General features: G+C 41.9%; 1 protein-coding gene and 2 non-coding genes across 3 annotated transcripts; all 3 read right to left on the bottom strand.

The window, feature by feature from the left end:
- Window positions 1-1,004: 1,004 nt before the first annotated feature.
- Window positions 1,005-14,454, bottom strand: LOC140371523 (uncharacterized). The gene is made up of 5 exons (XM_072458693.1): window positions 14,408-14,454; window positions 10,025-10,348; window positions 9,798-9,875; window positions 3,505-3,638; window positions 1,005-1,196 (listed from the first exon to the last, which is right to left on the bottom strand). The coding sequence occupies exons 1-5, from the start codon at window positions 14,448-14,450 to the stop codon at window positions 1,005-1,007; spliced, it is 771 nt and encodes a 256-aa protein (XP_072314794.1). The 5' UTR covers window positions 14,451-14,454.
- LOC140372245 (small nucleolar RNA U3) lies at window positions 13,317-13,532 on the bottom strand. The gene has a single exon (XR_011928580.1). It is a non-coding gene; the product is annotated as a small nucleolar RNA U3 (small nucleolar RNA).
- On the bottom strand, window positions 13,801-14,015 carry LOC140372271 (small nucleolar RNA U3). Its single transcript, XR_011928606.1, has one exon. It is a non-coding gene; the product is annotated as a small nucleolar RNA U3 (small nucleolar RNA).
- Window positions 14,455-16,288: the final 1,834 nt, after the last annotated feature.

The following is a 16,288-nucleotide window of genomic DNA, read 5'->3' on the forward strand; positions in this document are numbered from 1 at the left end:
GCAGCACGGTTGTGTGAGGAGGTCTGTTGATTTGCCCAGAGTCCGACCGCGTTCTGAGCTCCACCACAGTCAGAGCTCTGACGTCAGTCACACCATTCACCGTCGAATACCAAAACGTTTTGTTGTCTGGCAGAAAACTTCAGAATAAGAACAATTAATTGTGATACTGCTCATCTGTTAACATCAACTTTAAACTGTACTGATCAACATTTGCATTGATGCCAGGACTGGAGTCATGTGTTGGTGACGCCTTGTACCTGTGAGCAGCCGGGCCGCATGTGTTTAAGAGAGGTCAGATCCAGACCAAATAAAGAAAGTTGCAGTAATCTAGTTGTGTTGTAATAAATGAGTGAATCACTCTTTCATCGTCCTTGGCAGGTAAGTACGGCTTTAGTTTTGCCTCAGATGAAAACAGCTGGTTTTGACCCCTGCACTGACTTGTTTGTCCTTCCACCTTTTCCCTTTATAGAGCTAAGTATAAGTGTACCAACATGTTATAATATTACTTGTCTATAAGTTACTGCATTTCAGAGCCTTAAAACCCCCACATTCCCAGTGTGAAAGCTGGGTCAAATGTCTTGCCCAAGGACACAATGGCAGTGTGCACTACCGCCCCCCTGTGGCACGTCCCTGCTTAGCTTAAGAGATCTGACAAGATCAGGCATTGACAAGTTGGTGTTTTATTTTTGTACAACATTGTCACGTTTCACATGGATTCAAAAAGAACTAATAATTCTAAACAATGTATTTCAATTCAAATTCAGTCAAAAAAAAATTGCAATTGACGAATTATTCATAATAAATATTGATGTTTTTGAATGAGAATCAATACTTTCTGATGTCAGTTAATCAATGACAATACGTTTTGCTTTACTTAATTTTGTCTCCTGTTGTCTCCTTTCAGGATTCATGACATTCTGATGCATTTGAAAGAATATTGTAACATGGTTAAAGCTAAAATACAAAAAAAAAAAGTGGTGCGCAGGCCCTTTAAATGACACGACTTACTCTGGGACTCGAAACATAAACGGTGCTTTGGTCGGAACCTGTTTGACCACAACATTCTCTCTCTGACAAAAAGTATGTGAATCAATATAGCTTGTTTGTGACGACACAGTCGTCCCACAGTTTCCACTGATGCAGCTCCAGGAAGGGTCTTTACACGGATCACTGCTCAACTTAACGCGAACTTCTACCTGCAAACAAACAATGCAGCCAAACATCATCAAAGCCTCTTGTGTGTCCCACTTCACTGCATCACACAGTTAACACAGTAATTGCTGAAGTCTCTTCACTGGCTCCCCGTCGAGTTTAGAATCAAATTCAAAATTCTACTCTTGACCTACAAAGCCATAAATGACATGGCCCCATCCTACCTCAAAGATGCTATAGAACCATATCATCCAAACAGAGCTCTTCGCTCTCAGAATGCTGGCCTACTGGTGGTCCAGAAAAGCACAGCAGGAGGTAGAGCCTCCTGGTGGTCCCAAGAGTCTCTAAAAGCACAGCAGGAGGTAGAGTCTCCTGGTGGTCCCAAGAGTCTCTAAAAGTACTGTAGGAGGTAGAGCCTCCTGGTGGTCCCAAGAGTCTCTAAAAGCACAGCAGGAGGTAGAGCCTCCTGGTGGTCCCAAGAGTCTCTAAAAGTACTGTAGGAGGTAGAGCGTTTAGCTACCAAGCTCCTGTGTTATGGAATCAGCTCCCGACCCATGTTAAATATGCTGACACAGTCTCTTCATTTAAGTCCAGACTTAAAACGTTCGAAATCGCTTATGGTCAGACTAGTTAGGAACAGAAACATAAACCCACAGCTTTAGCTACGCTGCCCTAGGAGTAACTATGCTGGGGAAAGTATGACAGCTTGAGCACTATCCTCTTCTTCTGACTACTTATGCTATCAAACAATATTTATTTTTTAATTCCACTTGCAAACTGTTCACCGCCTTCTTTTTCTTTCTCTCACTCCTGAGGACCTGTGGACCCAGATGTCCCTCTCCTGGTGAAGTGGTCCCTGCCCTGTGTGGACGGTCCCTCATCTGCCTGAGGAGTGGGTCCAGCTCGCCTCCGACGGTCCCTCATCTGCCTGAAGAGTGGGTCCAGCTCGACTCAGTCGGTCCCTCATCTGCCTGAAGGGTGGCTCCAGTTCGCCTCAGTCGGTCCCTCATCTGCCTGAAGAGTGGCTCCAGTTCGCCTCCGACGGTCCCTCATCTGCCTGAAGGGTGGCTCCAGTTCGCCTCAGTCGGTCCCTCATCTGCCTGAAGAGTGGCTCCAGTTCGCCTCCGACGGTCCCTCATCTGCCTGAAGGGTGGCTCCAGTTCGCCTCAGTCGGTCCCTCATCTGCCTGAAGAGTGGGTCCAGCTCGACTCAGACGGTCCCTCATCTGCCTGAAGAGTGGCTCCAGTTCGCCTCCGACGGTCCCTCATCTGCCTGAAGGGTGGCTCCAGTTCGCCTCAGTCGGTCCCTCATCTGCCTGAAGAGTGGGTCCAGCTCGACTCAGACGGTCCCTCATCTGCCTGAAGAGTGGGTCCAGCTCCAGTCTCCTCGTGTCCGTATGTGAGAGTCGGATCTCTCCTTCACTGGAACTCCTCCAGGTTTCTACGCTTTTTTCCCAAAGAGGTTTTTTTGTAGTTTTTCCTGGCCGAGAAGGAGAGTCTAAGGACAGAGGACCCTGGGACATCGTCCCTCGCCACCACAGACATTGTCTGACTCCATCGCCACCACAGACATTGTTGATTCATTTCTCCCTATGGCCCTCAGAGGCAACTGTTGTTGTGATTTTGGGCCTTACAAAAATAAATTGAATTGAATTGAATTAATTCATCTTAATGTTAGCCTCATGTTCTACTCTCCAGGTTTTATATTTTAGGGGCAGACAGTCTCCCGTCTGCTTTAAGGGCGTGTCCGTATGGAGAGCGGGAGTGGACGGGGAAGAGTACGTTTTATAGTAATCGCAAGTAAGCACAGTGCTGTGGGCGGGGATGGAGGATAGGTAGAAACTGACATTTTTAGAGCACTCAAGCCTGGACAATGCAGGATTCTTCAAACATGCATGAATATGTCCAGCTTATGATAAGTAAAAAACATAATAACATGAGTCAAAGCTCATTAAAAGTACATTTTGTGTAATATGTCATTAAATATGGCTTAAATGTCCATGACAATAAACAACACGATACATTATTTTTGTAACTTGTAGTTGTTCAGTTAAAGATCTGTTTTGAAAGGCTCCACATTGTGAACAGTTCAAATGTTAATGACCTTTTGTCCGTCACTCACCCTCACATGAGCTGGAATTTAATACATTTTTATTTAGATTTAAGCCTGTCTTAGGAACAGCACTTTGAATTAAACAAAGCCCAAAGAGGAATAACCAATTAAATTACTTCTCTAGGCTATTTCATATCTTAACTGCATTGTAGAGCCCACTTCCACCAGTAAATATATAAAAATATACATAAATATGCATAAATATACATAAATATACATAAAAATACATAATATACACACCGTCACAGAGCCGTCCGTGTTGAGTTTGGGGTAGTACGTGCTCACAGTTCCAGTGTAGTAATTCTGAGAGTTACAGACGGGCTGTAGCAGTAGAAGCAGCGCGAGCAGGAGGACGGACAGGTGCTCCATGGCGACTGATGAAGCATTAGCACCAGCGAGGTTTTAAGAGCAGGATGTCACTGTCTTACATATTATGTAAGACACTGACAAGGAAATAAACTAATTTCCATCGTCATTGTCAAGTTACATTCTTTCGAAACAATTCAAGCGTTTTCTATTTCCTGGAGACGCTGCAGACAAGTTCTCCAGAATTATTATCTCATGAGGTATTTGAAGCTGCACTACAGAACTTTACTGTGCAGCAAGGAAAACTATGCAAATTAAGTGAAATGTTGAAAGAAATTGTGGTGGCTGGATCAATGCTCGTTTGGGGCGTAGGGTGTAGACAAAGGATTCACGCTGACAAAGCTCTGCAACTTTCCAAGGTAGTTTATTTACAGAGAAAGCAGTGTCAAATACAGGACAGCAGAAAACAGCGCCCTGGGTCCGCTGGTGATCAGGAAGACGAACCTCGTCTCTGGGCGTATCTCGCCTTTATATACTGAAAACGCACAAAGACCGATAAACAATATCTGACAGGTATGACCCTATCCATGTACCAACGGATTAGCCAATGAGAGAGCAAGATGTAAAGGTATCCTTATTTGGGTAGCACCAGGGGAGAAGTTACAGAAATGAGATCATGCGCTTACACAGATGTACACAAGGCATCTCAAGGCCTCGCAGCCAATGGAGACATCTCCCATTCGGTAGTTAATCAGATGTGGGCCCCTTACATTCTGTGGAATAGACATTTTGGTAGAAACACACATATTCCTAAAAGCCAGTCTCAGAATGAGGCCTAACTTTGCATGGACCTAGTTTTAATACACTTCAAAATGTTTTTAAAAAAAAAATGATGGTAGTTTTTCTTCAAATTACAACTGCCATTTTATTTCATCATTATTAAAGACACAGGTTTCATAGCTAAGACAAAGTTCATATACTGCAAAGTGGTTACGTAATATTCACAGTATGTTAAAAGTACAGGAGAAGTACAGTTCAGTCTCCTGTTGCAAAGAGGCTGTGACTCTCTTATACTATTTGTGTCAGTCTGAGGTCTGAATGTGTTATTGAGGACTGGGACGGGTCGTTGGATCTGAGAGCAACAAGTTCAAACTCTGGATCGAGAGATGAGGCGTGGTCAGCCTGACAGACCCGCCCGATCGTTCAGGCTGTCGTTCTCTTCTCGGGAAGTAACATCGGCTGATAAATGACACGACACCGACGGCGTGACAGCTCTGAAGACGGCTCGCAGTTAAGCAGCCGAAACATGTCAACAAGGGTCATAAAATCTTCTGCTGACTGTCCAGGTCCTTGTGCACATCTTGAGAAGACAAAATGGAAGTTAAATGCTTCATATAAAACTATTCGACACTTGCAAAGCATTAATCGCCCTGATCAGCACATTTTAATTGTCTGCAGTTTATTGTCACACGTGAGGTCGCTCAGAGCATAATCCCCAGCGTACTTCACCTCATCACAGACATTAAGAGCACCAATCATAACATCACTTTTACAAACGTTACAATAAAGTCATTATGAAAGCCGTATTGAGAGCAGATATATCCTGTCATATAAAGGAAAAATCAAAAAGTCCTCCGCGTACATGAGATGGCCGATGACACATCCAGTATTACAGGTACAGTAATCCACTTATCAACAGAACACAGGTCACAGGTGTTTTTCACATTTCTTTTTGGGATGTGAACACACGGATCTATGAACTGGATTATCTGGTTTTACACTGTTATCTCGAGCATCTTGTCACATTTGACGACACAATTACTGCCAGAAGTACTTGCACGCTGAATACATGAACCTCCATTTGATCAATCCTTCAATTTCCCACATCAGGACAAATCAGGAGTGTATATTAGTGGGAGTATTTTGCCTTAACGTGCATTTCTTTAGGTTGATCGGGTAAACTAAATACAAAATCCGCCCAGATATTGCAAAAGCAGCGACAGAGAAACTCGCCTCACCAAAGATGTTGTGTCTGACAAAGTTTAAATAACAGCTAAGTACTTTGAATCGATTTAATCTTGTGCATGGTTTTTGCATTTGAGGATGTGGTGGAGCCTTTGGAGCGTGAGGAATGTGTGTCATGAGGAAGTAACGTGTGGTTCCGTGATCTCGTAACAGGTCGCTGAGTTCATCTGTTGTTTATTTGGCAGGAGAACACATGACCAAAAAGATAAGATCAAGCTCTTAAAACCTAAAAGAACACACACACAAAAACAGACTTACAATATTACATTTAATTTTATTTATTTGTAAAGACTAAACATTTCATGTACAAAAGTTCCAACACTTTCAAAGACACATCACAAGTTTAATCTACAAGAAATTTCAAGCTACTTTATTTAGATTAATATTATTGCAATAAACATGAAATCTTTGCCCAGTAGGTTAAGCGACAAAAAAAAGCTTGATTTTTTAAATAGTTATTTTGAAGCCGATACAATAATAATGATTAAAACAACACTCAGTTTGATACAATAGAATGACATTTAAAAACAGAAAATGAGCCATTATAGGGCCTTATACTAGTTAAAACAAAGTATCATGGTTCTGTACAAAGAAGGAGCAGAACGTTTTATTCCCAAAAACATTTGACTAATGCTTAATATACTCTCTTCAGTGCCGTGTTTATTTCTCAAACCAGAAGTGTGGCCAATATTTGAAAGGAGAATAGTTATCTTGATTTCAGTAGTTTAGACAGGGCAATATCTATTTACCTGATGGATTATAGATCTAGATTATCATGTTTTGTGCCAAAGCTTTATCTTACAGGACAGTCGAGGCGTGAAAGGGGAGAGAAGGGAAAACAGTCGGCAAATGTTGAGACCTGGACCTGAACCTGCGGCACATTCATATTTGCAGCTAAATTATCTTGGAAGCTGTCCAAAAAGGGCACTGCGCCAGCAAGATGTCAGTCTGAAGCTGAGTACACGGAAAATAACTCAACCAACTATTAGTTATGTCCCTACCTCACGCTATCCTTTTAGCGCACTCTGATGAATCCTACTTTGGTTTGAAGAGGTGTAAATAAAGGCCGGGTCTAGACCAAACTGGCTGAGGGTGCGTCCGAGTTTCAAACGGGTGCAAAGATGATACTCTTCTGTTGAACTGAAATGAGGGTGCAAACACATTTAAATGAGGTCACAACGCACCCTTTTGCACCGCTATAGACCCTGGCCCTGGTGTAAATTGGTGATGAATTGCACCTTAGACCTCCATTTCTCTTCAGATGGATGGTCGTTCCTGACAGTTACAGCCTCTTCGACTCTTCTCTCAAGCCTCCTCTTCTGCTTTGCCAGGACCTGAACTTCACTTTCCTCAAAGGCGACGAGCGGCGAAAATGTCTCAGCTCCAGCAATTATATCTAATCTAGTCCACTCAAAGTCGTTTAAACCATGGAAAGATATACTGTATTTTCCAGACTATAAGTGGCACCTTTTGTCATAGTTTTGGCCGGGGTGTGACTTATACTCCAGAGCGACTTGTATGTGATATTATTTGTGATTTTCACACTGGCAACCGCATGTCACATGTTGATTATTTTCTTTTTAGAACATAGAATAAACACAGACCAATCAAAACTTGTGTGTAAATATAGATACAGTCCAGTAACATTGTCAACAACAGCCACGGCAGGGAGAAAAATAAGTGCGGAGTGGGCGGTACCAGGGAAAATACAAAGTGTGTGTTGATTGAGATGACTGTTTTTAGAATAATGCATCCAGATGAAAAAAAATACAAGGTTGAAGCACACCAGATCCATAATGTGAGTCCCATTTTGCCCATTTCGTCCAGTTTATGTCGAATTTATCCATTTTCAAGTTCATCCATCCATCCATCTTCTACCGCCTTATCCGGGGGCGGGTCGCGGGGGCAGCAGTCAAAGCAGGGACTCCCTGACTTTGTCCTCCCCAAACACTTCCTCCAACTCCTCCGGGGGGATCCCGAGGCGTTCCCAGGCCAGCTCCAGGATGGGGCCCCGGTTCCCATCATTTGGGAAGCATCAAAGGCTGTTCTGAGGGGCAAAGCAATTGCCTTTGCCTCAGCTATCGTTTTCCTTTACATAAGTCTCAATGTTTTTCGACAATTTTTTTTTTTAAAGTGAGGATCACTGAGTGTTTTTTTCTGTTTCTGGTCCAGCTCTATTGTGAGGTAGATAGGGGCATGATCACTTAAATCTATTGTACCAATGTCCGCCTCTGTGATTTTTGACCTTTCTTTGTTAAAAATGAGAAAATATTCTATTCTAGTGTATTTCTTATGTGGGTTAGAGAAGTGTGTTTATTGGCGTACGTTAGGATTCATCTCTCTCCAGATGTCAATTAGCCCAATGTTGTTTATTCATTTACTAAATGTATTATTTATCAATCTACCAGCACTTGGTGAGTTTGAGACATCTAATGTCGGCTGAACGTGTATGTTCCAGTCGCCGCCACAGATAAGGGTTCCCTCAGAGTGGTTCGCAATAAGGTCCATTACTTTAGTGTAGAAAGTGAGATCGCTTCCTGGTCAAGCATAAACATTTATCAATGTAAACATAGCTCCATTTATTATTATTCACATTTTAATATATACAATTTGGCAATATTTTAAAGGTTTCTGTGACTATTAAACCCAGGGCTGGTTCTGATCCTTTAAACGCCGTCAGTGCTGCTGCAGCTGAAACACTATCAGTCTTTACGCTGTATTATTCTTTCACACACATGAAATAACAGTCCTTCAGGGTTGGTGTGTCATTGATTTTATATAACATTTTCCTTTTCTAAATAAATGTCTTCAGTTTCGATTTGAACACGCCCACAGTTTGGTTGTGGTTCATTGGTGGAGGGTCTTTCCTGATGAGTGGAGTGAGAATTTGAGTTTTCAGAGCAGAGAGATCCATTTAGATTGATTGAAAACAGGTTTTAGTCACGATTTAGCAACATTCTCTGTCAATGACATGAAAAAAAAAAAATTATACACAAACCACATAGACTTTGAACGTAAACTCGACGCTTTGACACGGCGGTGTGAACGGCCCTTTATTCTTAAGACTTTATTCTCCTCCCCAAAGCCCCCACCCAACCCTGGCCCCGCCCTGCTTTCTGCCGAATACTGCAAGTTTAATGCCTTACTTTGGAACATTCCAGGCAAAGATTCCGCAGTTCACTTATACATTTGTGAAGAGACCGTGTTGTGTGAAAAGACTGTTTTGGCACATTTGGTGATGAAGTGACGTGGCCCGATGTGGCGCAAACACCTGCACCTCACAGTGAGAGAGAAGGTCCCCGGTTTCCTGTGTGGAGTTTACATCTTTCTTCCTGTGTCACGAGCGGAGCGCTGCTGGTGCACATGTGCTCCTGACAGCTTTAGTTCCACTGGGAGCGCCCGGGAAAAGAGGCGTCGGCCCCAATGGGTTTTTACCTGGTGAAACAAAGGTAAATAAATCAATGCAGAGGACGCCACAGGGATGAATAATAAATACTGCATACCTGAATAGATGTATCAAAAAGGTAGCTCCTCTGTAGGAACATCCTCTCTGTCGTCTGTGCTTCTGTGTAAAAGATAACAAATAGTAATGTCGAATTTTACCAATCAATTAAGAAGTAAACGTACAGTACCTGCAATATTTCCAAGAACAGAAAAAGATCAGAAGGACAATGGCAAGGGTAGCCACAACTGCAATTATTACTGCAATTATTATTTGGGAAACTTTATTATTTTTTGCGTTTTTGGTGACAGCTACAAGAAAAGAGGAAACATAGGTTATATTGTGTTTAAACAATGTGAATGAACAACCAGAAAGAGTAATGAAAGAGTCTTCTTCACACAAGAAATGTCCAGACATGACCTCACTGCGGTGAAGAAGAGTCAATCGAGCATGCCATCATTCAGTGTGACAAGTACAGAGAAGAAAAGCAGTGTATTATCAATGAGTTGAGCAACCAGGGGCATGTGGAAGTCAGTATTCAAAACATATTCAAATGGGTTAAGCAGAAGACATTAATTAGGTCCTTGAAGGAGTCGAGCCTAATCAATAGAATTTAGTTATTGTTATTTTTTTTTAAATGTTTTGGGGGTTGGGAAGGAGAGACCTCTGGTTCATATTCCAATACAGTAGGTGGCGTAAATGCACCTAAATGCTGAGTGCCATTTGCCATAAAACAAAACCAAGAAGAAGAAGAACTCACCATCACCAGGTTGTTCTTCACTGGGTTTGGGTTTTGCCCCTGGAGTCAGAGAGTGCAATACTCTTATTACAAACCGCTCTGTTGGAAAAGCAAAAAGAGTCTTTAGGCTCAATTTCAAACCCAATTTCCAGACTTGCCAAGCTAAAACAAGGTAAAAAAAGGCTAAATTTAGGCCACAACTCATACTTTATTGTATTTATTACATCTAAAGTCTTGTGGTGGCTCACCATAATACACAAAATTCCATGAATCGTCCTCCATGTCAGCAGCTCTCATGTCACAGCGATATTCCCCCGAGTCGAGAGCTGTGAGGCGGCGGAGGTGGAGCAGCACGTGCCCCTGTTTGAGAGCCTTTCTGTCGCACTCGACTCGACCAGAAAACTGTGCGTCCTCGTGCTCTGTTCTCTGTCTCCCACTCCTCATGTAAAGCATCATTTTGGTGGAAGTGGACCTGAGTGTGCAGTCGATGTCGAGATTGGACAGGTCCAGCTGTCGGGGACTCTTCCACTGCAGTTGTACGTCTTGGCCCTCTTCTGCCTCATGAGAGAGCCCTGAGGGGAACAGGAGAGTGAGACTGCACGGGTGTATTTACAGCACAGGGGAAAAGAGAACGTTTATGTGAAAGAGCTCTAAAAGATGCTGCTTTCTGCTTCTAAAAGCTGCGTTCAGACCGCTGCGTCCAAGTTGGATGCCTGTACATTTAAAGGCAGAAGCCCCAGACGCTCGTCCGAAAAATAAACTCACTTTCAGACACGTGTCCGAGGCGTCCAGTGCACATGCTCAGTGGAGGGGATGCTGTGTTTCCCTCTGTAGCTATGCGATGGAAGAACAGGTGGAGAAAGTGGCTTTGGTGCATTAACTTTACAAAGTCCAAAAACAGAGGCGATGGGCCCCGGGGCCCGTCTAGGACCCGCAGATACTCCAGAGGTGAGCAGAGTTTAGTAAATGTCATTACTACATTGTTGTGGAGTTTGTTTATGGTCTTTTTCCGGGTCATGCGTAGCACGTCACTGAAAAGTCATCTCTGATCGGCTGCTGCGCCGCATCCAACGCAGAAAAGTTGAGCTTTGTTCAACTTTTCTGCGTCGGACGCTCTGAACGCCCGTCCAAAGCGTCTGAGGCTCTAACGCCCCCGGCGTGCTGCATCCGATGCTCTGGGCGCAGGATTTGCCCTGCAAAAAACGCATGACGCCCAAGACGCGCGTCCACAAAGACTTTGAATGTAAACTGGACGCTTTGGACGCCGCATTCTGGACGTGGCTTTAAAGCTCATATTAGAGCATGAACAGCCTCACAGACTGAGCTGCTGTACTGCACAGTACTCCTCAGGGGCCTGTAGAGGCTGGATTTAGACCATTGGGGTCCATGAAAAAATACTCCAAGACGCAGCGCGCAGGAGTGTGTAAAAGTAGATTTAGAGTGTTTTGCATCGGTAGAACTGACGCTTCTAAGAGTGCAGCCTAAATGTGTGTATTTGCACGTAGCAGACAAGGATGGGTGCGCGTCTTCGCATTCTCTCCCGGGGCCGCGCGCAGGGACGGACTCGCTCTGTCTCTCACTCACGCAGGATTTTGACGAAAAATTGCTTCACGCGTTCTTGTCTTTTGACTTAATATCGCTTTTTATATTTCATTTAACGCTATTTTGCGTTGACGGCGGTACTTTATAAAAAAAAAAAAATGATAATAATGTATTTTATTTATATTGCAGAAATCAATAATCTAAGTGCGGCGGATCCGTAAACCAAGTAATAAAATAACTAAGGCCTTAGCTCAGATTTATTTGTTGGTGTTATTTTTTTCCTTTCCTGGTAATCCACCATGTTTGTTTGGACAGGAACGGACAATGTGTTTGTCTGATTGGTTAATCCACCTGTCAATCACTAACTTTGGAAAATGGAGCGACTGGGTTGGATCCCAGACCCTCACGGTTTTTTAAAGTAGTCTCTCAAAACGTGTTGGGAGTGGCCGGTCGGGCAAAGAAGTGAGGGGAAAACGGGCTGTTTTGCATATATTTCAGAACTATTTATATGTAGTTGTGGCACACGGTCATTTCAGATTTTACAGGTCAATCACTGCTGGCCTTGATTGTCTTGACCGCACGCCACTGAATAAATGTGACGTTATTTTATTAGTGACCACAGCACATATGATGTTGTAGTACTAAAATACACCACTATGTGTCACTCTGGAGACGTGTTTGAAATGTGTTAAGAAGCCTGGAAACAAACGGTTCTACTTTTTTACATTTACAGTTTTTTACGATTGAATAAACACTAAAATCTAAAGTTTTGCCCAATTATCAAAACCTTACACTCCAGGAGCAAAACTCGGCCTCAGATCTGCTCCACTGTAACACAATAAGTCAGTTCACACTTTGTGCAAAACAACACACACAGTGATTTACAACACTGAACACACTTGTGCATTTACACACAGAAGTATATCAAGATGTCACTTCTGCAATTCTAAAGCACTGACTGCCAAATGACCACACCCATGTGCCAAATGACCACACCCATGTGCCAGCTCATTCAACACTGTCATCAGGTGACCAAACACAAGATCGCTTAATTGTAGACACACCAATTCAAGCATTATAAAAATGCAGCAGGTGAGTTCATCAAACTGAACCACAATGGAAGGAAGAAGAAGAGTGAGGATGAGAAGGAGGAAGAGGAGGAGGTGCCGGAGGTCGAGGTCGAGGTAGGGGTAAAGGTAGAGGAAGAGGAAGACTTCAAGCAGGAGGAAGAGGGGGAGGAGTTTGGGAGGGTTGTTTTTTGTACTGGATAAAATGTAATGTTCATGAAAACTGGGAAATGTTTTCTTTTTAGCCATGTTGGCTTGAGTTTATGGAAAAAACTAAATGACATTGTCAACAGCATTAGTCTTGTGTCCTGTGTGGTGTCTACAGTGATGCACAAGTGTGTGTAGTGTTCACTGTGTGTGTTGTTGTGCACAAAGTGTGAGCAGACATTGTGTTTCTAGTTGTGCAAATCCGAGCCATGTTTTGCAAATTCTCTGTGTACTTCACCCACACGACTCTGTGCACTTAGAAGCAGGATTAACCCAAAGTGTTGAAGGTTTTCCACAGCAGTGTAACTGGTGTGTAACTGGTGTGTAACTGGTGTGTAACTGGTGTGTAACTGGTGTGTAACTGGTGCAAACATAGTGAAGTCATATGCAACATGTGTGTTTCATATGGTAAAAAAATATGGTTTTGATCAATTAGTTTATAGTTCTTACAAGAGTGTTTCATTTTGCAAAGGAGCTAAAGTGTTTTGATAATTGGGTTTGTGGTTGTGCTAATTGTGTGTAGGGTTTTGCTAAATAAAACAAAACCATCATAATTGTGTTTATTCAATCGTAAAAAACTGCCAAAGGCCACAGTGTTGAACAGAGATAGAAAAAAAATATATAATTCTTTGTTTCAGACAATTTGCCTACAAACACTAACAGCTTTCATTTCATGATTTAACTTACAACATGATCAAATATATATTTTATCCAATAAATCTTCATCACTCAGATCATACTTCTCCCGTCACAGTGTCAGAGAAAACAGTGAAGAGTCATCAAGAGCAGAGAGCATGAGGAGTAAACCAGGTCTCTCTGTCTGCTTCATGTTCAGGAAGAAGTATCACCAACTCTTCATCGTGATCAGCGAGACCAAACTCTTTAGAAACACATTTCTCAAGTCACAAACTATAGAAATGATCCCTGAAAGTAAAGTCTTAATGTTGGACAGCTCTGCAGCAGACACTAGTGCACAATATCACACTTTATAATCCAGTTAATATAATAAAATCACTATTTATAGATTTGTGAGAGATGCACGTTTTTCTTCCTGGCTTTTTTGTAAAGTTACGTTTGTAAACATTTTGTATTTTGCCTTTTACACAAGTATTATGTGTAAAATTACATTTTACTGCACTCGCTCAGTGGGATGTTGCGCTTATTTCAAGCATCTCAATGATTTCAACTTTTTCTTTGATCAAATCTATGTCACTCAGATCATACTCCCTCCTCACAGTGTCAGAGGAAACAGTGAAGAGTCATCAAGAGCAGAGAGCATGAGGAGTAAACCAGGTCTCTCTGTCTGCTTCATGTTCAGGAAGAAGTATCACCAACGCTTCATCATAATCAGCGAGACCAAACTCTTTAGAAACACATTTCTCAAGTCACAAACTATAGAAATGATCCCTGAAAGTAAAGTCTTAATGTTGGACAGCTCTGCAGCAGACACTAGAGCCTCACACTGTCACTCTGTGTCAGAAGCTAAACATGTCATCACAAGATTCTAACACTACTAGATTCTAATCCTAAACTTTGACACTTGTTACGGCAGAATAAATCCTCACATTATGTAGATCAGGGCCCTCACCACTGGTTTGTGAGGTCTAAATTAAAAGCACAGGATTTAGTTGTTATTAAAAGACAAATATGGTTTGTCGTAGCCATCTCGATTCGACAACAGCTCATCAAACTGTAACTAAGATTCAATTGTGATGCATTAGTGACTGTCGAAGTCCAAAAAGAGAAGCTGTAAAAGCGTGTGCAGTTTGTTTGTTTGTTTGTTTGTTTGTTGTTTGTAACAGAGACTGGACTCACCCCTGACACAGCTCCCAAACACGAAGATCAGGAGAGAAAACATGCTCTTTCTGTGGAAACATGGGGAACATTTGAATAGCAAATTGACGCCTCTAATAGGTCATTTCAAAATAAAAGTCTAAATAAAGAGAGGCCTAAAAGCAAAACGTGTTGGTGCAATGAGCTACTGTATGATGATGTTATTCCTTTGCATAGCTGTTTCTGAAGAACAGCTGAAAAGTGCACACAACACGTAAAACAAAGAGTTCATGTGAGTTTTTCAAGTGTGCTTTAGTCGTGTCTTAAATGGTTAAACTACTTTGATTCGTGGCCTAAAGATACAGGACAAGACACTTTTAGATCTGAGTTTAACGTTATAATCCACCTACACACGAGAAAAGTCTGTATTTATGTTGACTGGACATTTAATTGGTCTATTTTATTACCGTTTTGTATAAGACTCAGCCTTTCAGCAAGCTAACCATCTCTTTGGCTTTCTTCTCTTTATGTTTCCTTCACGACACAGACGATGTTGATCCAGAAGTCTTTAAGTCGAATTGAGAGTCATAATGAGTCACAACATGTGGCAAGGCTCCAAGTGATGTTTAAATTCTGTTTACTGTCCTGAGAGTCCAACAAACCGAGCGCACAGACGGCTATTCCAGTCTGAGAAAGATGAGATGGCGGTGTAGTGCAAGAAACGTCCAAAAATGTCACAGTTATAGATAAATTCCAAGACAGCGTTTACTCAGCCACTTTTCACTGCAGTTTATGCTTCTGGATTGTACTTCTGAAGTTTCTGACAGATAAAAGGACTGGACTGTGAAGGTGATTCATTTTTACTCACCCTTATTTATTCAATTAATACATAAATGTAAAAGGGGCTTAAATAATTTGATGATTTATGATAAGTAGAAGATTAGAATGTAATATTGAATATACTGTTTATGCAAACAAAGAACTTTTACAATACGTCATAATCTGTTCAAATCTAAAATATGCAAAGTAAAACTCTTCTCGCATCATTGATATTATTATTATTTTTGGTCAATGTTAAGGCATTTTAAATTATAATAAAATGTCTTGTTTTTTGTATTTCCTCTTCTCTTTTATAACTACATTTAACGACTGCTTCTAGCTCCATGAAGCTTTACCCTTGTTCTAAACATATAAATTGATATTTGCGATCAATGCGACCTTCACGACGCGTAACCTTCCGAGTAAATGCAAGAGAGATACGTTTAATACGCTAGTAACCTGCTTCCGAAGAGTGCACACGCTTTTTCGCTCGCTCCGCTTGCTATCGCTGCTTTCCTTATTTATTTTGCTTTTTAATCAGTTTTTGTCTTCCAAACATTTTTGCTTTAGACTTTTTCAAGTAAACCAAGGATTTTAAGAAAATTTTTCCAGTTTTAACGACATATCTGACGCCAGCGACATGTCCGGGAGAAGAAGGGAGAAAGACTGTGAACGCTGTCGGAAATATCAACAAGAAATTAATGAGCTGAAAACACGGATATTTGTTTTGGAATCTGAAAAAGTTCTTCACGATACCATTCCTGTGTCAACCGACGGTAAGAAGAGCACACTTTTTACAAGAAAAACTGCTACTTTCAACCTAAACCGCAGTGACTCTGTGTCGTTTCCAAAACTGTCTAAAAACCAGAAAGACCAGGCTGTTTCTTGGAACAAACTTGGAGCAAAGCCTAAACGATACAAAGATAACGTGAAGTCACCTAAAATACAGCTCACTAACAGATTTTTACCACTTTCAGAGATGGAATTAAATGAAAAAAGGAAAGATGACGTGGCCAAAATACAGCGAGGAGGATCTGTGCCAGGAGCCAAGGTCACGCAGATTGTTTTAGTTGGGGACGGCGCGATAAGTCACGTGATGCATGA

Source organism: Eucyclogobius newberryi, unplaced genomic scaffold, assembly GCF_026437365.1.
Source record: "Eucyclogobius newberryi isolate DKJ021-1_F unplaced genomic scaffold, fEucNew1.0.hap1 SCAF_22, whole genome shotgun sequence".
NCBI classification, from domain to species: domain Eukaryota; kingdom Metazoa; phylum Chordata; class Actinopteri; order Gobiiformes; family Gobiidae; genus Eucyclogobius; species Eucyclogobius newberryi.

Coding starts and splice junctions, on each gene's coding strand:
- LOC140371523 (XM_072458693.1), bottom strand. CDS start 14,450: ATGTTTTCTCTCCTGATCTTCGTGTTTGGGAGCTGTGTCAGGG. Junction 10,349..14,407: donor GTTTGGGAGCTGTGTCAGGG/GTGAGTCCAGTC, acceptor TGTTCCCCTCAG/GGCTCTCTCATGAGGCAGAA. Junction 3,639..9,797: donor TGAAGAACAACCTGGTGATG/GTGAGTTCTTCT, acceptor ATGCTTCATCAG/TCGCCATGGAGCACCTGTCC.